The sequence below is a fragment of the Thamnophis sirtalis genome, unplaced genomic scaffold (assembly GCF_051295495.1).
Source record: "Thamnophis sirtalis isolate CommonGarterSnake01/CBP01778 unplaced genomic scaffold, rThaSir2_p1.2 scaffold_4, whole genome shotgun sequence".
Lineage (NCBI taxonomy): Eukaryota > Metazoa > Chordata > Lepidosauria > Squamata > Natricidae > Thamnophis > Thamnophis sirtalis.
The window spans coordinates 47,222,299-47,243,351 of record NW_028261384.1 but is presented as its reverse complement, the minus strand read 5'-3'; the positions used below and the strand labels follow the sequence as shown (position 1 = coordinate 47,243,351).

The following is a 21,053-nucleotide window of genomic DNA, read 5'->3' as shown; positions in this document are numbered from 1 at the left end:
CAAAATGGGAATCAAACACTGCACTTACCCAGTATTAACAGTCAATGCATTTTAACATTATTTATATTTACCAATAATTGTTCAAAGTACATATGCCTGTTGAAAAATACATTAGAATAGTTGTAAGCTGTAAATAGTTTATTTTAATAGACATATTCAGAGTTGTATACCGGCACAGGATCAAATACTACCAATATGCGGACGATACCTAGTTGTATCTGTCCGCCCCGTGCCAACTCAGCAAAGCGATAGAAGTGATGTGCCAGTGCCTGGAGGCTGTCAGGGTCTGGATGGGAGTAAACAAGCTGGCACTCAATCCAGACAAGACCGAGTGGCTATTGATGTTGCCCCCCAAGGACAGTCCAGATATTCCATCCCTTAGCCTGGGGGGTGAAAATTTACACCCTCAGAGAGGGTCCGCAACTTGGATGCCCTCCTGGATTCGCAGCTGACATGAGAACATCATCTGTCGGCTGTGACTAGGGGGGCTTTTACCCAGGTTCGCCTGGTGTGCCAGTTGCGGCCCTACCTGGACCAGGAGGCACTTCAAATGGTCACTCATGCCCTCGTCACCTCAAGCCTCGATTACTGCAATGCGCTCTGCATGGGGCTGCCCCTGAAGAGTGTTCGGAGACTACAGTTGGTCCAGAATGCAGCCGCGCGAGCGATATCGGGTGTACCTAGGTACACCCATGTTACACCTATCCTACGCGAGCTGCACTGGCTTCCTATCGGTCTCCGGACGTGCTTCAAGGTGCTGGTTATTACCTTTAAAGCCCTACATGGCCTAGGACCTGGCTATCTGTGAGACTGCTTCCTGCCACATACCTCCCAATCGCCGATAAGATCTTATGGCTGGGCCTCCTCCGGGTACCGTCGACCAGGCAATGCCGGCTGGCGACCCCCCGGGGAAAGGCCTTCTCTGTAGCTGCTCCAGCCCTGTGGAACGACCTACCCGCAGAGATCCAGACCCTTCCCACTCTTTCGGCCTTCCGAAAAGCCACTAAAACCTGGCTGTCCCGGCAGGCCTGGGGCTGTTGACCCCATAAATGAGGTCCAACCTCATCTAGGTTTGAGTGCATCGTGTGTTGTTTTTAAATCTGTTTTTCTCCTTTCCCTATATTTTAGTTTTTATTTTATTCTTGTATTTGTAAGCCGCCCGGAGTCCTATGGGATTGGGCGGCATATAAATTTATTACATTACAATTACAATTAATTACAATATATTAAATCTGAGGTTAAATGGAAAAGCTGTAATGTATCTCTGGAGATAAATTATAAGAATATGAAAAGGAACAAATTGAAAAAAAAAACGCATGCTGGCGTGCCAGAAACAAAAAACTCAGCTTCCCAGTGCATGCATGGACGCCTGGGAGCTGCTCTGCTGGTTTCTGGCACTCCCATGTGGGTGAAGACCAGCTGGCCGGCATGCACTCAGAAGAGCAACAGGCGATGGCTGGTGTTCCTGGAGAGATAGCTCTGTGTGCCACTTCCGGCACGCATATCGTAGATTCACCATCACAGATATAGACCAATACACATGAGAACCAAAGATCCTATAATAAGGCACATTTTTTAAACTCGTGTTGTGATTTCTGCTCAATGAAACTGAACATAAAACTGTGCCAAATCAGGAGGGGCTACCTTGAACTGCAAAAGTGGATTCAGTGATGGTGGACATTACCCTGAAGAAAGCAGAGGTAAGCCTTTGATGAAGTGGATTGGATCATAGAGAAGTAAAGGGGAAGAAATAGATCTTAATGTATTTGTTACATTGGTAAGGATTTTGGTTCTGTTGCATGGAACAACAAAATATTTTTCCAATGACTGTTACAATGTCCTCAATCATGATCAAAATTCAAGTACTTGGTAACCAGCAATATTTACAATGCTTGCAACATCCCAGGGTCACATGACTGTCTTTTTTATCTTCTCACCTGGCTTCTGATAAGCAAAGTCAAAGGGAAAGCTGAATTCACTTAATGACCACATTCACTTAACAATCACAGTGACTTGAATTATAACAGTAGCAAAAAAAGTAGAAATAATGCACAATTCACTTAATGACTACTTTACTTAGTGACAAAATTTCTGGTCACAATTATGGTTGTAAACATATTACCTATACCGCAGGCAATAGGTATGATCAATTGCAAAATATATCATCCACATTCAGTGTGTCTAAGAGTGTCAAGAAAATTGTCCCAAACTGTCTTTGTCCCTCTTCCTTAAGAATTTAAAAAAAGGAAGAAAAAACAAAATCAGTTTTGTCTAATGGTTAAGGCACCAGGCTAGAAAGCCAGAGTCTGTGAATTCTAGCCATGCCTTAGCCACAAAAGCCAAGCTGGGTGACCTAGGGCTAGTTACTTTCTCTCAGCTCAATCCACCTCATAGGGTTGTATGAGGACATAAGGAGAAAAGTGTGTGTGTTTCGTGTGTATTGGATATGTTTGCTACCTTGAGGTATTTGTAAAAATAAAGGCAGGGAAGAATGAATGAATGAGGAAGGGGGGGAGAAGGCAGGAATACCCCACTCTAAACAATAGTAGCAGCATGCTTGATAAGGAAGACTAATTTTCATATACAGTTCCACAGACATTAGAAATCATATGCACACTCTACTGTAAATAAAATTATTAAGTCTCTCCTCTTGCCTGATAATAAAAATGTGTTCAATGGTTTTCTTTCTGTTCATTTTTATTTTCACGCAGATAAGAACACTTCAAAGCAAAACAGTGGACAACAGTTACCATTTCTATTTTCAAAAATTGTCTAGCTCCACAGGTGGTACATAGCTATCCAGATAAAGGTGGTAAGTAGACGAAGACCAGCATTTTGCACTAAAAAATTTCTGATGCTATACCTGCTATGCATTTAATTTAAAAATAATGTAAAATAAAAGATTAATAGTGAAAAAATATACATACATTATAAGAATATAAAATGGAAAGCCCCCCCCCCCCAAAAAAAAGAACTCTGAAGTCCTGAAACTTAGTAAAACCCTTTTGAGGTAGTTGCCCAATTTTTCATTTGACAGATGAGAAATGGAGTTTTATCTGTAACAAAGATGAATATATTATATTTAGGTATCCTTACAGGGTATATTACAGTGGGTGGTAGAATTAGTCTTGGCTTATCTTAAAAAAGGAATCACAGTTGGTCCAAACTAGTACTTAAATGGGGGAAATCCATGGTTTTACTAAGGAAGCCATTGGCAAGCTATTTCTACTTGCTGCCAAGAAAAATTACATGGTCATATTCATTTAGAAACCAGAAATCTTTACAATTTGGAACTAAGAGCAGGAAGTTATGTATACAGCCTGATCAGAACCTATCACATTACTCAGGTTAGCCATGAGAAAATGGCACAAGTTGGGATTTTGCCTCTTAATACATCATATATGCAGGCCAAACCAAACCAATCTCAAAACATTAATTGTAGTAACATAAGCATAAGTTTATTTTATTTCATAATACTATAATTTCCTTTCAGCACCATATTTGATGGGCTACCTTAATAATAACAAATAGCAAAATGATTTTTATAAAATAGAAAACACTATGATAATTCTTTGCTTCTAACTTCTAAGTCTTTCTTCTATGAATTACTGGGAATAAAGACAACTGAAAAAGCCAATAGGCTTTCAATGAATTGGATTATTTCATCAACTGTAATATGTGGAATACGGAAGCTGGAAAGAACACTCAACGGAGCTAGTATAATAGAAATACACAGAAAGAAAATGATAAAAATCAAATGACACAATACTCTGCTTGCCACTAGACTGGGATGGCCCATCATCCCCTAGACTACATTCTCACTTGTTTTTCCTTTATAGCAATGTCACATGTGTGAAACAATGAATAGTTGCAAAAATACAAACTGCCCATGGAGATTACTTAAAAATACATGATTCATTCAGAAGCAGAATTTGAGGTAATTATATAAACCTTTACATAGCACCAGTTCACAGGTAAGCAATTTAATAATAGTAAAACTAGAAAACTATTTACTATTGTCTTTCAAAGCAGAAGCAGTAACCACAAACTGAAAGTGCATAAGAGAAACATAAATATCTAAATAGAAATGAGTATGCATATTTATTTTTTATTTTTATTTATTAAATTTTGTATGCCGCCCACTCTCAAAGAGACTCAGGCATAAAGTGTTTCATAAGAGGGATTTTCAGATCTAAATAAACTGTTTACTTCTCTAGATCAATGGTTATCTTAGATGATCTCAAATCAATAGATTTGAATAACAAGAGTATTTATAATCCAGAAACAAAAAAGCTTGTGGATCAGTGAAAGCTCAGGTAAAGCCAGGGTCTAAGAAACTGAGCAAAATTTCAAACAAATAGTTGTTATATACAAAACTACTTGGCAAGAAATAGAAGACTAAATATAAATACAATCCATTGCATAATTTTTTTTATTACACAAAAGACAGGATAATTAAGACAGTTTTCTAGACAGTGTAGGAAATTTCTGTTTTAAATTTGATTTTCTACTTCACTGTAAAAGCAAAAACCTATTTCCATCTCTGAAGTTAATCACTTACCCAGATTTTTTAAATAGTATTACCTGTAAAAGCCTATTATTTGAATAACATGAAAGAAAAGAAATAAATTATGGGAATTCTAAATATTTATTGTGTATATGGAATAAATTAAAGTATTTATTTTATACTTGGATTTTAGAAAAGACAAAGAATAAGCAGTCCTCCTACATCCTGTCAATTAAACAGATCACAAACAATAATAAATGATTAGTTATATACATGTTAAGATTATACTTATGGCTATGTCAATTTTAGTATCCTTTGAGTTGATCTATTTCTAATCATTGTTACAATTAAAACAAATTGTATTTTCTCCCTATATTGAAAAACATTAATTTAGGATTACTTTGAATACAATATATCTTTTCTGATCAGAAAATAGATTTTAAGACATATTTAGAATATAGATAAGCATCATGTGCAGATTTCTAAAAATAAGCTACCCACTAATCTTCAAAACAATTACGTTTCAAAATTTAATAATTATATTTCTGTGTTTATCAGCCTGTACCTCAAACATATCTTTTTCCCCCAACACGAATTATTGTAATATCCATGAGGGAGATTTATTTTTTTCCTCCTAGAATCTTTTGGTAAAATGCCTTTTCACTTTTATTGTAGCAGAATCTTTCCTATCATGGGAATTACACAGAAAAAAATATAGTCTTAGAAAAATTACTTTACTGCAATCAAGAATCCCCCATTTTCTGTGAGACTTTATGAACACTATTTATATTCATTTAAAAAAATCAAAATTATTGTACGTGGTTTATATTCTTCTATAATAGAAATGGGAACTTAAGTAAGAAATCATTCATGTCTTCTAAACCAATCTTGGTAGTTTTTAACCATAATAAAGGCCAATCAAACAAATAGGTAAATAGCTATTCTTCAATTCCTGTCACCCACTGTTAATACTTCTGTGTTCTTTTTCTGATCAATCCAATGTATTTATAGATACAATGTTCCAATTTAGAAGAGCTACATCTTTGAACTTCAATACCAAGAAATTTAGCACTATATGTGGTTTGCATAGAACTGCAGGGAGGGATTCTCTCAGGGTTTCTCTCCTAGCTTCAGAAAGACAACTATGATTGCCCTCCGCCCATGATTTCCTAAACTCAAGATGAGCAATTACTACATTACTCATTCTGAAAAAAGAGGTCATGGGATTGATAATAGTTTGAACATGAAATCACAGCACAATACTAAAAATTATTCCTACTTTTTGTCAAAATCCAAAATTCCTCTTTGTATACAATAGTGGCCCAAAGAACACTAGTCACGTTCAGCTCCTGGTGACCATACAGAATTTTTTTTAAATTTAATTTAATTTTTTTAGCAACAGTGTGAGTTGCTTTACCAGTGCCTTTTCCCAGGTTATTTTGCTTTTTACTTTCCAGTCAGCCTATATAAACTCCTTTGATGCAGGTTTCCATTCAAATACTACTATCTAGGTCTGACCCTGCTCATTCTTCTGAGTCAGTGGAGACAGCATCCATGTGTGGGTTATTCTCATGTACCATCCAAAAGAACTGAGTTTGCAAAGTTTAATCCCGTCTATTCCTGCTGCCATACCTAGCTTTTGTGACTCAGCAACCTTTTGAACAAGATATGCAGATGGTCTCTCCTAGGGAAATAGCTAATTCCTGAAGTTTTCTTCACTTCTTCCCTTCCCTGAGCTGTTAATTTTCCAACACCCTTTTTTCCTTGATCCTGTAGGTTCCCTTACATTCCCCTTCAGCCTTCTTGCCTTTCTGTTTGGCTCCTCGTGGACCAGCACTGCGCAGCATCAGCTTCACAGCATTCGGCTGCAGAGACCTTTGGAAGACATTGCAGCCGCAGATTGCCCCAGTGAGTCAGCGTGGGGCCGGGAAACACAGATAGCTGGAGGAGCAGGTTTTCATGCAGTTCGGAGCATCCGAGGCTTAGGGTGCGAAAATGGTGGCCGCCATTTTGAATTCAGCAAGTGCGGCGGGCGCCATTTTGGAAAGCACATGGAGGCCTACAGGGCAGTGGGAAGGCCCTTTCTTCTCCAGAGCCAGTTCCCCATGGCCACCAGTGTTAGGGAACCCCGGGGCAGTCACTCACGCATTCCAGCAAGTGACAGGAGACCCAGTTCAGGCCAAACCTCCCTTTGCCTCCATCGAGGCTTTTTGCACAGGGACCCAGTGTGGCCTCCTGTAGCAGACTGAGAGACAGGCCCAGGTATGCTTGTCTAAGGGGCTTAATGGTCTGCTCTCCACTGCCCAGAACCCAGGCCCTGGTGTGCTCTTTAATTGGGTTAGCCACCTCCATAGTATACTGTCCTCAGTGGCGGCCTCTGAACTTTTACTACAGGTCGGACAGCTACCCCTTAGCATGGAAGGTGGTGATAGGGAGGTCTCATCCCCTTTGTCGGTTGACCCTCTTGAAGGGCCATCGACCTTTGCCTGACTAGCAGGAGGAAGTCCGTCCCCCCCCAAAAGGGGGGGGGAACCAAGAGGAAATCAAAAGCCACGCAAAGAGCAGAATTCAGGAGGCAAAAGGCCCTAGATAAACAATTCACCAAAGCCCAAAAAGAGGCAGAGAGGTGATCAGTGGCCTTCTCCCAGATCCCTCTCCTTCTGAGGTGACTGCCCAACCAGAAGCCCCCTGCCTGGAGGGGAATCTATCACCAGACAGCGAAGGGTCTGACCAGGACATGGAAGAGGCTCAACAGCCCTCTATCCTGGAAGGGATGGACAGTCAGGGCTCAGCTGGTTCTGCCATCTCCCCCACGGCATGGGTCACGGCTGGCCTGTGTAGAGGGTCTCCCCTTCCTGATATGGCGGCCATTATCTCCGAGGCCATTAGGCAGGGAATTGCAGCAGGCCTGCAGCAAAAGTCCTCTAGCTCCAAAAGGTGCAAGAAGCAAAATAAGAAGTCTGCCTCCAGAGAACAGGCAAGGGAGCCCCCTGTTCAGGAGGAGCGAGCCGCTGCATTGTCGGAGAGTTCCTCTTCGGAGGAGGAGGAGGATCTCCAAAGGGACTCCAAACTCTCAGAGGACGAGAAATCAGATCTAGACCAGACAACATTAGCTAAGCTTTTCAAACTATCTCTGTTTAGATCCCTGTTATTGAAAGCCCAGAAGATAGCCAATCTGGAAGCAGCCCAAGCCTACTATTCAGAAGGAAGTGGTTCCCACCCCCTCTTTTTCTGGACGTAGTTCAGCACCAATGGAAGTCCCTGGGCTTGGGTCCCTTTCTTACGGCCCAGGACAAACGCTTTTACAATATTGGGCCAGATCTAGTTAAGGCATTGGAGGTTCCTTCCGTTGATGCTCCAGTGGCAGCGCTGTCCTCCCCAATGTAGTTCCTAGCAATACAGAGGACGCCTTAAAGGTGGAGAAGAGGGTTGAATATGTCCTCATTAAAGGTTACCAATCAGCCGCCTGGGCACTTAGGGTGTCCACCGCATCCTCATTTTTTAATAGGACCACCCTCCTGTGGCTTCAACAGCTACAAGACAGGATCCCTATCAGTGACTCGAGGTTCCATCAGAAGCTCAACAAGTTGAAGGCAGCTCTCCAATTTTCAGTGGACGCCTCACTTAACGTGGCCAAGTTCGCAGCTAAATCAGTCAGGTCCTCCATAGTGGCCAGGCCTTTCCCCAGTGGTCATCAACATGATTCAAGTGGCAAGGAGACCCTCAACAAATAGGATCTACGATGCCACGTGGAAAGCATTCTGTACATGGACCAGGAAGGAAGCTCCTCTACATGCACTGACATGTCACATTCTCAAAGTCCTGCAGGGCGGACTATCAACGGGCCTGTCACCCAACACCTTAGGCAACAGGTTGTAGCCCTCTCTTCTGTACTGACAGAAATCTCTTGACACACAAACCACTCATCAAGCAATTTTGGCCACTAATTTACATTAACCAACTGTCCATTGCTACCCATCTTGGAACCTGCCTCTCGTCCTTCAAGCACTCACCCAGGCCCTATTCAAACCTCTGAAGGACACATCCTTCCTATACATGTCACAAAAAGTGATATTTCTGGTAGCCATTACATCCACTCGCCGGATTTTGGAACTAGCGGCTCTTTCCATGCGGCAAGATCTATGCACCTTCTACTCAGACCGGGTAGTCCTCAGAGTGGACCCAACATTCATTCCCAAGGTGAACACCATGTTTCACCGCATGCAATAATTGGTTATAACCAAATTTCTGCCCGGATCCAGTCCACCATGTGGAACATAGATGGCATACACTAGATGTTCAAAGAGCCTTACTAATCTACCCGCACAGAACTTCATCCTTCAGGCGCACAGAAGCCATGTTCATTTTTTTTCAACCAGACTTTATGGGCCTCAAAACATCCTCCTCCTTATTAGGAAAGTGGATCAGGGGATGTATTTTGAAAGCTTATTCCTCTCAGGCACATCCCATTCCGGAACACATTACAGCCCATTCAACACGTAGCACAGCCACTTCGGCGGCTTGGGGCACATAAACTCCTTTACATGAGCTTTGCAGGGCAGCCACGTGGATGTCTCTGTCCACCTTTATTAGGAACTACCAGATTGATAGATACACATCGGCCAATGTAGCCTTTGGGAGAAGAGTCTTTCAACAGGTTAGTGTCAATCAGGGGGGTCTTGTCTCGGACTGTTTCCCACCTGTAATAGTGGACAACCTCTGGTATGTCCTACACATGGATGCTGTGTCCACTGACTCAGGAGAATGGAGCGCTGGCTTACCTGATGCACCCATTCTCTGGAAAAGTGGAGACAGCATCCAGCCCCACCCTTAAGGTCCGGCCCGGTATCCTTGGAGAGATCAGTTCTGCTTACACCCATTTGTCTGCATATTAGTCTTTGTCAGAAAAGCTGGGTATGGCAGCAGGAAGAGGCAGGACTTAAACTTTGCAGACTCAGTTCTACTGGATGGTACATGAGAATAACCCACACATGGATGCTGTCTCCACTTTTCCAGAGAATGGACATATCAGGTAAGCCAATGCTCCAATCGCAGTGTCCATTTGCTGAACAGTCATTGCACCCTGCTGAGACAAAATAATAAAGTTTCTCCTAGTTTGTAAAATATCTTCGATATGATTTATAGCAATAGAATTGTTTATTAACAGCTCCCATAATTTTTCAAACATTTAGATAAATTAGCAAAGTTAGATACATGGAAGTACTATTTAGACATGACTATGCTGGCATAAAGCTACATGTGTAAAGGGTTTTTTGTACTGAAAAACATGTAAATATGTCATTAGTTCTGAAATGTATACAATATGTATCAGTTTTTGAAAAATCACAAGTCACAAAGATAGAAATAATATTAAGCAATATTTATATAGTTCAAACTCTACTTCTTAATCAAAACATTTGGATTAGATCAAATTATTGGCCTTTTTAGCCCCATGTATTACTTATTCTGTAGCACCCCTTTAGCAAAACTCTTTCTGAGCCCTATTTTCATTTTTTTTTTAAATGGACAAGATCTCGGTATATAACTTGATGCTATTAGTATAAAAAGCATATGAGTCACACTCAAATTCCACTTAGATAAAATGAAGCTTCTGAATTAATTGTGGTAGAATCTCAAAAGTCCAACTTTCTGATTATAGACAAAAGTTGGATATTACATTATTCATATTTCCAAATATCAAAAGCAAAGTAGTAAGATGACAGGTGAAAAAAGATAAATTTTAATATTACATTTATGTAATTGTCAAGTCTATAGAACACTACTATCTGAAGTGATTAATGAAATAGTTTAAACAATATTTGAGCTATAAAACAAGACAGACATCATGTAGCTACTTGTATCCATTGGCTAAATTTTCTATCATCAGAATTAACATTTATCTGTTTTTCTCTCAATATTTGTATTCCCAAAATAGTTGGAAATCCAGGGAAGGCAGATACATGTTGATCAAATGCAACCCTTTTGATTATCTGAATTTGAAAGTAATAATTCAGAACCAAAATAAAACAAGTTGTAAGAAGGCACAGATACATAAACTATTACTCATCCCTCCAATGTGTTTTCAAGCATAACCTGAAGGATGAAGAATATATACAAGTTGAAAATGGTATTACCAAGGGCATAATATAATATTATAGTAAGTGGTTATTTTAGTGTATAGTACTAAATGGTGCTATATGCCATTTAGTGTATAGAAAAATTCACAATGATCAAGTATTACATAATAGGCAATTATCAATTTAGTAAACAAGGAAAAATCACTATGGAATGTATATATCATAATCTTACATGTACTGCAAAATCCCTAAAACATTCTTTCCTATAATTATCTTTTTTTTAAAAATTGGAATACAGCAGATTGTTTCTTCCTTTAGGAAAATAGAAACCACTAAAGAATATAACTTAACAAGATTCTTGTCACTTTTTAATCTGAAGATACCTGCAACTATATGAAACTGCTAAGATGTGAAATGACTAAACACTTTTATAAACAGAATAGCAGAGTGGGAAAGAACCCTGGAGATATTCTAATCCAATCCCCTGCTCAAGCAGGAGAACCTATATTATTTCAGATAAATGGTTGTCCAATCTCTTCTTAAAAATCTCCAGTGTTGGAGCAGCCACAACTTCTAAAGGCAAGTCATTCCATTGACCAATTGTTCTCACTATCATATAATCTGAGTATATGATACACTGGGGAGATTTTAAAAATAACTGTGCTTTGAAATGTTCAATATTAGTGGCAAAATATAGAAAATAATTTTATGCGCATGTGTATATATTTAGACTTATTGAAAAACTGCTCCTCTAATTGTACAAATTTGTGTTTATAATAAATGATTTGACTGATAAATTAGTAAAATCAAAAATATTGCAATCAGGAAATGAAGCTGGCTACCATAAATCTCACTTTCTAGCTAACAAACAAAGGAATAAAACCATAATTCTCATCCTGGTTTAAGAACTAGAGCAGTGATGGATAACCTTTTTGCCATCACGTGCAAAAGCGGGGGGAGCTTGGGGGGGGTCGTGCGTGTGCGTGCCCATACCCATAATTCTATGCACCCACCCCCCTTGCATGTGCGCACAATCCCTCCCTGCGTGACTTCCACTTTTGGCACGTGATGGCATGGTGGACCTGTTTTTTGCCCTCCCCAGGTTCTAGACCCTTTCTTGGAGTCTGGGAAGGGTGAAAAAGGCCTCCCCACCCTTGGAGGCCCTCTAGAGGCCGAAAACAGCCCATCTGTTGACTTTAGGTCAGACAGATGAGGCGCCAGACCATTTCTAGCAGCCTGGAGAGGGCAAAAATGGCTTTCCCAATCGCCATGGAGGCCATCTGGAGGCCAGAAATGGCCCATTTGCTGATGTCCGGTCGGACTGAAAGGCCTGTTTTTTGCTCTCCCCAGGCTCCAGAGCCTTTCTAGGAGCCTGGGTAGGGCAAAAACACCCTCCCCCCCCCAGAGGCCCTCCAGAGGCCAGAAATGGCCCATTTGCTGTCTTCTGGTCAGATCGGAGGGCCTGTTTTTTGCTCTCCCCATGCTCCAGAGCATTTCTAGGAGCCTGGGGAGGGAAAAAACGGCCTCCCCCCCTGGAAGCCCACTAAAGGACGAAAATAGCCTGTTTCTTGACTTTTCGTAGGCCCAGAAGGTCTGAAAACAGCCTATTCCTTACTTCTGAGGGGCCCAGAAGGCCCCAAAACAGCCTGTTTCTTGACTTCTAGTGGGTCCAGAAGTGCTGAAAATCAGCTGGCCAGCGCACGCATATGCACCAGAGGTAAGCTCGCGTGACCACTGATATGGCTCCGCGTACCATCTGTGGCATGCGTGCCATAGGTTCACCATCACGGAACTAGACTATTCCTACATTATGTATGCTGAGTTAGAAAACAGCTCACTAGCTGTCAATGAAAACATATTCATATATGATTTCCAGAAAACAACTATATTGTCAACTCTTAAAACATGGATTTGCACATGCTTCTACTTCCAGCGGACTATCTAAAAGTGCTTAAAAAAATGGTTTTGGGACTGGATTAATTCTAATGTGAAGTACAGTTCAATACTGATTTTCTGCAGTGTCCATGGAAGGAGTTTATTCAGTGGTGTCTATAGGATACAGGTGTCAAACTTGCAGTGTCACGTTGTTGTCACGTGATATAGCATGATGTTTTTTCCCTTTACAGAGCTGGGGTGAGCTGGTCTGTGGATGATGCATCTGGCCTGTGAGGTGCCAGTTTGACACACCTGCTATAGAACATGGGGTTAGATGAGGAAAATAGGATCACACCAATATGACACAAACCTCTGTTCCTTTGTATGTGCCTTATGACAGCACGCACACATAAGAAAAAGATGGTGTGTAAAAACAATAGGCTTTAGTTATTTTAATGAAATTTCATCATTTTCATCTCTATATTTACAAGACAGAAGATTCTATGCATGTCTATGTGTTTATTAATTCCTGACAGAACATTAAATCTTAAGAAAACATATATTTATTATTTTTGTTACAAGATGTATAGCTTTTTATATTAAAAAAAACATATCACTAATATTTATAACAGAATGTCCTTAAACTGAAAAAAAATCATGAAATGGAATAAGTCATAAGGAATAAGTGTTAGCTTTATTTATGTATTTTGACCCCTGTTTTATTGTTAGTATTTCCTGATAAATTGCAAACAATGTTGGTACCATTCATAAAAATCTGGGAAACAGCTGGAAAAGATTCAGGTAGACATTAACTTTCCAATGTATCAGTCTTCTTGATTGGGCTATAAAGCCATTTGCACTGAATTCTTTTATCAAAGTTATCAAATCAAGATCTTTAGTTCATAAATTATACACAAACCTTCTTTATAGAAACCTGTTTTTCTTCTATTGTTTTTTGAAGGTTAATGAAAGCCTACCGTGTTTTCCCGAAAATAAGACAGGGTATTATTTTCTTTTGACCCCTGAAATAAGCACTTGGTCTTATTTTCGGGAAGGTCTTATTATTTTTGAGGTGCAGGAGGTGGTGAGCATGGTCACCTCATGGCTGCTACTGTGTTGCAACATTTTCAGGGAGGGCTTATTTTCAGGGGAAGGCTTATTTTAGCCCATGCACTCAAAAGCCCGATTGGGCTTATTATCCAGGGAGGTTTATTTTGGGGGAAACAGGGTAGTGGGTGCCTGGATTTGCTATTCAGATAGCAGTTTTTTGATACATACATTGTTCAATATGTTGCACAGAAATAGTTATGTCAGTATAGTATCAAGAGTTTCTAGTTTTTATATACATGGTCAATAAAGAAAAGCTCTTGGTCAACATCTGGAGCATTTTAAACCAAGATAAAATGAGGTGAAATTTGATTACTTGAAAAGTATTGCTATATGAAAGGAAAGAGTTGCCATCAAGATTACTACCAAATATTAGAATAAAGGACAATGAAGATGGTCATATGTAATAAAGGAGTAGATACAAGAGAAAGCTGTTATGAAAAAAAAATCCAAAATAGCTACACAGCACCATTTCAGCACAAAACTTTAATTTTAGTTATAATTTTCTAAGCATCACATTTGGACACAAATTTCTTACAAATCAAGGACTGAGATTCTATTCAAGCAGCTTATAGTCAATGGTCATTTTTATGAGAATTACTTAAATCTTTTTCAATTTACCCCGAAGACTTAGTACAATACTAATCACTTCATTAATGTTAGAAAACTGCCAGTCATACAAGAAGGAGAGCTCAAGTGGGAATTAGCCTTGAGTCTAAGAGACCTAGCGTTAATCCCCTCCCCTATAACTTTCATGGGTCCTTATCTATTTGTTTCCAAGAAAAGGCAGGTAGTCTGGGGTCATTCCTGTATTATATGCAGGATATAATAAAGTAATCCATTTGAACTCTACATGTGTGAACTTAATTGATTGTGCCTGACCATTAACTTACACTACACATATTCACATGAAGCTGGCAAATCTTAGTTTTTCAAGCACAATCTACACAAAAAAGAGCCGAGGTGGCGAAGTGGTTAGAGTGCAGCACTGCAGGCTACTTCAGCTGATTCAGTTCTGCAGTTCAAATCTCACCGGCTCAAGGTTAATTCAGCCTTCCATCCTTCCGAGGTGGGTAAAATGAGGACCCAGATTGTTGGGGGCAATATGCTGACTCTGTAAACCGCTTAGAGAGGACTGAAAGCCCTATTAAGCGGTATTTAAGTCTAACTGCTATTGCTATTGCTAAAATATAAGCAGACTGTCACTGACAGTGTTCAACCTTGGCCTGAAGGCAAATGATTGAATTTAAAAAAAGAAAGTTAGAACAACTGTTGGCAGACTTCCTAAAGAAAAAAGGATATCTGAAAAATAAAGCAGTTGCCCCTGTCACCATTAACATTAAGAATACCAAGACATCTCTGCTTATCAACTGGAATTAAGTGAAATAGTTTTCACCTGAAAACAGTATTTACAAACTTGTCATCTTTTGTGCTTTCTTATCAATGCTAGCCTCAAATCTTCAAAAACCCTGGACAAGGACCATTTATTTATTTATTTAGTACATCAACTTATACAGACACCCATATCACCACTGTACTTCTACTATTCATATGTTAAGTAGAAACTAAAGCTTTTCCAACTCATAATGAAAGCAACTTGAGAATTGATAAGTGCTGATGAAGGATGCAGAGACAATAGAAATAGCCTTGATAGCTTGGTGCCTATGTTATTTAAATAAATAATAATTTTAACACTGTCGGTCTATTCATTAGGTAATAGTATCCACATTACTTTTACAAATGGTACATAAATCATTGTTATATTTCTTGTGCCAATTCTTTTAATATGACATCTGTGCTGGCTAAAACATTTCTTCTAGTGAAAATTGTTCTATATGTTTATACAAAAAAGAATTTTAATATGTTTAATGCAAAAAAGAACACTTTCTGAACTAAACAGACTTTATCAAAACTCAGGAACTTTATCAGAAAACAACATTACTGCTAGATGCATTGTTTTTCTTATTTTTTTGAACAATTATGAGTATAAATCACAACTAATCTTCGACGTGAACAATGAACTTAGATTTTTTGTAAAAAACCCACAGTAATCTACATTTTATCTACTTATATAATCATAAATACAAGACTCTTATAATCCGTAGATTTATTGTGGCATAATCCAATCTCTGTCCCTCAAAGGTCTTGAGCAAAACAAGTATATTTCATGTGTCTTAAAATTTATGATTCCTAGAAAAAGAATCTACATTTACTATCAATATTTTTTGCCAAAATAAAAATGTGAGAGACTAGATTCAAACATGAGCTGTTTAAATAGAGTTAACTATTGAAATTATCCCATGAAAATCTGTGTACAAACTTTGATTCAAAAAGTGTGGGCTGGAAAGAGAAAGAAAATGGTTCAATACTGGATGTAGAGTATAGACTGTTTACAATCACCATAACTTAAAATGGTGTGTAGTTTCCATAGCATGACAGCCCTCATTGATCAGAGAAATATTTTCTATTCTTCTTCCAGAGTGAGATAGCCATGAAATCTACTCATCCTTCTATTCAAAACAAAAGATTTTACTACTTCCTAACTAAAGGCTAGAAAAATTAAGGGATAGCACATACTTTCCAAACTTGTTTAAATCTTTTAAAAGACAGCTCAGAGCTAGTTTATAAAAGACAACATACCTCAGGATATGCTATTTACAGATTATACAGGGGCTTAAAGTATACAACTGACCCTTAAAATTACTGTAACATACATTACTATTGCGCACAGAGATAGAAGGGATATTTCCTCTTTATCCCCAAATCTCAATAACAATATTAAAACTATTTTTGAAGGTAAAAGAAGAAAGAAAGTAACAAAATGGAAATGTGCTCTATTTGCAAATGTGCTTTATATGCAATTTTTCATAAAAAACATTCACATCTGAAACTCACATCCTGAATTTCAAAGTTTATAAAGAACTATTTTACACAACCCAACTCTTCAAAAAAGATTTTCGGTAATAGTGTTCAGAATCAAAAATGGTATTTTTGAAAAATGTCTATATAGCAATGGAATTGAGCACTGTGAACCTCGAATTCTTTTAATGATAAATAATAATATGAGATGTGATAATTTTGTACTCTGCCTTTCCCTGCTAACCCGTAACCAGGACAAATTTAATGAAAGTTGGAAATATAATATAATATCATCAGATGATATTTCTTACTTAAACATTAACAACAGGACATGGGAGAAAATATAGGATGGCATTGTAATTTCCATACTTGTAATGTATAAAGGTAAAAAGGAGAAGTATCAATACATACCTGCAATTGGGAGGTGGATCTAAAGTGATATCAGCCAATTCCTTTTGAATCCTATGACAATAAACAACAAAGGTTCACATTATTTTGTGGAGTTAGTTTGATCTATTTTTTAGTTTCCCTATTGACAGAATTGAAAGAAAATTGCATAGATTTACATAAGAGAAGCCAATAAACATTTCCTGATATTTCCTAATCAATATTTTTATCACTTAAATTAAAGATAGTAGACAAAAGACACATGAAATATTCCTTCTTTTCCTTCCCCAAACAAGACTTCTCTCTATATATCTCTATATAAATTCCTAAAGAAAATCTGCTTCTTTTATATTTATTGTTTCTGTTGTCATAATAATAATATAAACAAGATACAGAGAACTAGCTCTATTAGCCAACTTGTTTGAAAATTCTCCTTCAAATTCCAGTCAAAGAGCAAATGGATCATAACCATGAAGGTGTACAATACAAGTATTTGCAGTTGAAATGGACATTGACAAGTCTTGCCAATGAAGCAGAGCATATTTTACAAAAAAGTCTTAAAGTATGTATTGAATTCAAATTGATTGGAAAATAGAATTTGTTAATTGAAATGCACATTATAATAAAAAGCAGAATCCCTCTTTCATAAAAATAAATATTTTGTCACATTAGCTTAAAGCAGCAATCAAATATAAAAAAACCTTTTACATTCTTTATGTGAAGACTATTATTATAATCTACATATTCAGATAGGTGAAGAAATGAAATGTTTTCCTCAGGGTAGTGTAATAAGTCAGCAGCAAGGCAGGAATTTACAGTCTGGGTTTCTAGTCACATGCCTTCAACTTTTCTCACTATCAATATCAGTAATATAGACAAATAGTAAGAGGAAAGTTATCAGGAAAATAATGCACCTTTAAAGGAATGACAATATATATTTGGAAAAGTTATTATCTTTCACAGAGAGGAGTTAAACAGGGATATTGAAAAGAGTAAAATCACATTTTAAATCACATTTTAAAAGACAGGAAATAAAGGTTATAGTTAAAAGACAATTTCACCTTTTTGCACTGGTGGAAAGGAGCTTGGAATTTTTACTCATGCTGACTTTACTTTCTTTCTTCTTAGGTGTGTTTGTCTCTTTCTCAGTCTGTTGGTTGGAGGATGAAGATGAAGAAGAGCTGGTGCTAGCCCTTGAATCGTCATCCGACATAGCTCCCCCCCACTATAGCTCCACCCAAACCTGGAGAAGAAATACCACAAGGAACAGGGAGGGAAACTGAGAATTACTAATAGGTGCATGTGTGTGTGTGTGCATGTGTGTATGTGACTGTCTCTGTGAGTATGTCTCAAGATTATAACTCTTGGGAAACATTTACTTCTCCCATTGCAGGGACTGGATTAAAGGAGGAAAAAGAAACACCCCCCCCCTTTCTGCTTCAATAACATTTAATGCTCGTTCCATCTCTAGATAGAAGGGAGGAGAGAAGGAAAATGAGGGTGACATAGGTCAGAGAGAGGGAGGGGTGGAGGGAAGGAAGGGGAAACAGGATTACTGAGACTAAATAATTTCCTTAAATGTCTCTTCCTGCAATTTTTTGAGTGAGACTTACAAAACCCCTCTCCCAAATATCCACTCCGAAGACACAGGCACATGGAGAAGACACCATCAACAATAATTCACTGTCTATTAATCATAACAAAATGTTGCTGAGAAAGCAGGGGAATCCTTATTTACAAGCTTAAGCAGAAAGAAGAAATTCCCATTTGGGAAGAGGGGTGTAGCAAGAATACCTGATCAAAAGTAAAGGTAATATGGTGATAATTTAAGAGATTAGAAAGGAAACTTAGAACCCCAAGATGAGCAGTGGGATGTAATACTTCTCAGGAAGTGTATTATCCATAACTACTAATTTAGAGAGGAGGGAGGATTGATCAGAAAAGAGATGAGGTACGTGTGGGGGCGGGAAATTTGTAGCTTTCGGCCACCATTTGTGTGTTAAGGGCGACAGGAATTTCTAAAAGGCGTGTGTGTGTGTGGGTATTTGGGTATCTCTACAATTTAAAAAGGTTCTCCAACGGGACTCCCCGCCCGCAGATCTTTTCGCTGTCTGCTGACCCCCCCCCCCCACTCCCATGCTGCTGCCCACTTCTCGATCCGGATACCCCCTTCTTTCACTTCAGCCCTCTCCCCCTCCAATTTCCCCCCTCTCCAGCCCATCTTTTGCCTCCATTCACAAGCAGGACTTAGGGGGGTGGGGTGGTAGTGGTGGAAAGAGAGCTGCACATCGAAGCACCCCTCTTGCCACTGCCGGCCTCTTGCGGCTCAGTCGAAGGGACAGCTGTGCTGGGGGTGATATCTGACAGCCCCAGAAAGAATCGCCCCAAATCCTTTCCTTCCTCCATTCCCCCGATCTCCTTTACCAACCCACATCGTTCTCCCATCCCTCGCATTCCCCGGGCAACCACAAAGCCCCACCGGCTCGCTTTCCCTCGTTTTCCCCTCAGAGCTTGTCCGGACCAAGCCGTGACCCAGGAAAGGGGAGCTGTGTCTGGTCGTGGCGTTGGGGTGCCCCTTCCCCATACCTCTCCCTTTGTGTCTGGCTGCTCCTCCTCGGTGCGGCTGGGCCTGGCCACTCGTGTGTCTCTCGCAGGGAGAGAAGCGGAAGTGCTGCAACAGCAACTATTAAACAGGCAATGGCTTCCCTGCCTGGCTCAGCCCCCCCTTCCCCCCCCCCCGCCAAGCAGGGAGGGCATCCAGCCAACCGGTGCCACACATAGTACTACACACACAACACACACACGAACGTGCACGCACGTACACAAACACGAGTACTACTTATCAATGGGCAGGGGTCAGTATCTAAAGACGTACCCACTGCCCCATCCCAAGAGTGTTTCCCCGGAGACATGGCTCTATTACCAAACTGCATCCTGAAGATTTTTAGACGAGCAACGAGAAAAAAGGGGGTAGTACCACCATCCTCATACTTGTGAGGTGAATCTCCCCTTGTTGGATCAAGCGAATAGGACTTCACACCTTAATAGGACACTCTTCAGAGGACTTTAAAAATAATAGTGATAATGACAATAACAGTACGAATGACACAATGCGAGATGTCACTTTAAAAGGAACCTGTCTGAAAGGGAAGACAAGCAGAGGCCCCCCACCCCACACTTACAGTACACTAACAGTTGGGATCTTTCCCCCCTTTTATCTGTAAGAACTTGAAAACATTAAAACGCGGGGAGAAAGAACTATCCAAGTAACACACAATATTGGAAAGAGTCTGATTTTAAAATTACCCTTTTCCTTTACTTTCTTTTACAGGCAGTTTCCCCCTGCTCCCTGCTTTGCAGGCAATAAGTCTGTTCTCCAACTAACTTCTCCAGGAATTTGACATACAAATTTCTACTTTCCCATACCTGTGTCATTTGCAACTCATATTATTTTCCTCTAACTTAATCTGCAACTTTAACTTCATCTTTGTAATGGTGGTGAGGGTGCTTGTTTTCACTTTTTTGTTTATTTTAAATAAAGCAATTGGTAACCATTTACGTTCTTCAAACAATGCAGAGCTATCATTAAGAAATTGTAGTCACAATCCAGCCAGACATGTTGATGACAAGCTGTAGATTCTGGCACCATTGCATTATTAAAAAAATGATAGTGCTTGATTGTTTAAACTGTTAAAAACATGTCATCTTAGTAAAATGTTTATTAACATCCACATTATCTCATTTTTCACACTTGGTTCTTATATCCTCAAATATATCCATAGTGTTGAATCTCATTGAATAACTTCATTACCTTATGATGGGGAACTCTGTAATATTATAGATCCTATTCTTGGATTATTATGAACATGTCTGAAATTGGCAACAGACAGAAACAAAATCAGTCTTATTTTCTGATGTATTACTGAAAAGCCTATGTGTAAAAAAAAAATGCTTCATTTGTCCTGTCCCCCCCTCCCCTTTTAAACTGTTACAATGATGTGCTATTTGTAAGGGACAAGTGATGTGATGCTATGTTAATTAGATATATAAATTGCTGAAGTTTCTCACATATCAGCAGGTTCCACGTTATTCGTGAAGAAAGAAAGCACTGGCTTTGCCATTCTTTCTACTTATTTCTGAGTCAATATGAATAGAATTGCAGTATCAATTCGGCCTAGAACAGGAAAGGGCATTCAAAAGACATGCTAGCAAGAACCAATAGAGTGGATGCATTCAGCTGG

General features: G+C 39.2%; 1 protein-coding gene across 2 annotated transcripts in view; it reads right to left on the bottom strand.

The window, feature by feature from the left end:
* Positions 1–19,527, bottom strand: part of UBE2E1 (ubiquitin conjugating enzyme E2 E1) — a 53,949-nt gene extending 34,422 nt beyond the window's left edge. Inside the window, exons 1-3 of one of the 2 annotated variants that reach the window (XM_014075904.2) lie at positions 19,399–19,527; positions 17,874–18,055; positions 16,837–16,887 (exon numbers count right to left, since the gene is read on the bottom strand). In XM_014075904.2, coding sequence (XP_013931379.1) covers positions 16,837–16,887; positions 17,874–18,025 — 203 coding nt within the window. In that variant the 5' untranslated portion in view covers positions 18,026–18,055; positions 19,399–19,527. The remainder of the gene's footprint in view (positions 1–16,836; positions 16,888–17,873; positions 18,056–19,398) is intronic. The other variant, XM_087712856.1, reaches the window with a different exon arrangement.
* Between the last annotated feature and the right edge of the window lie 1,526 nt (positions 19,528–21,053).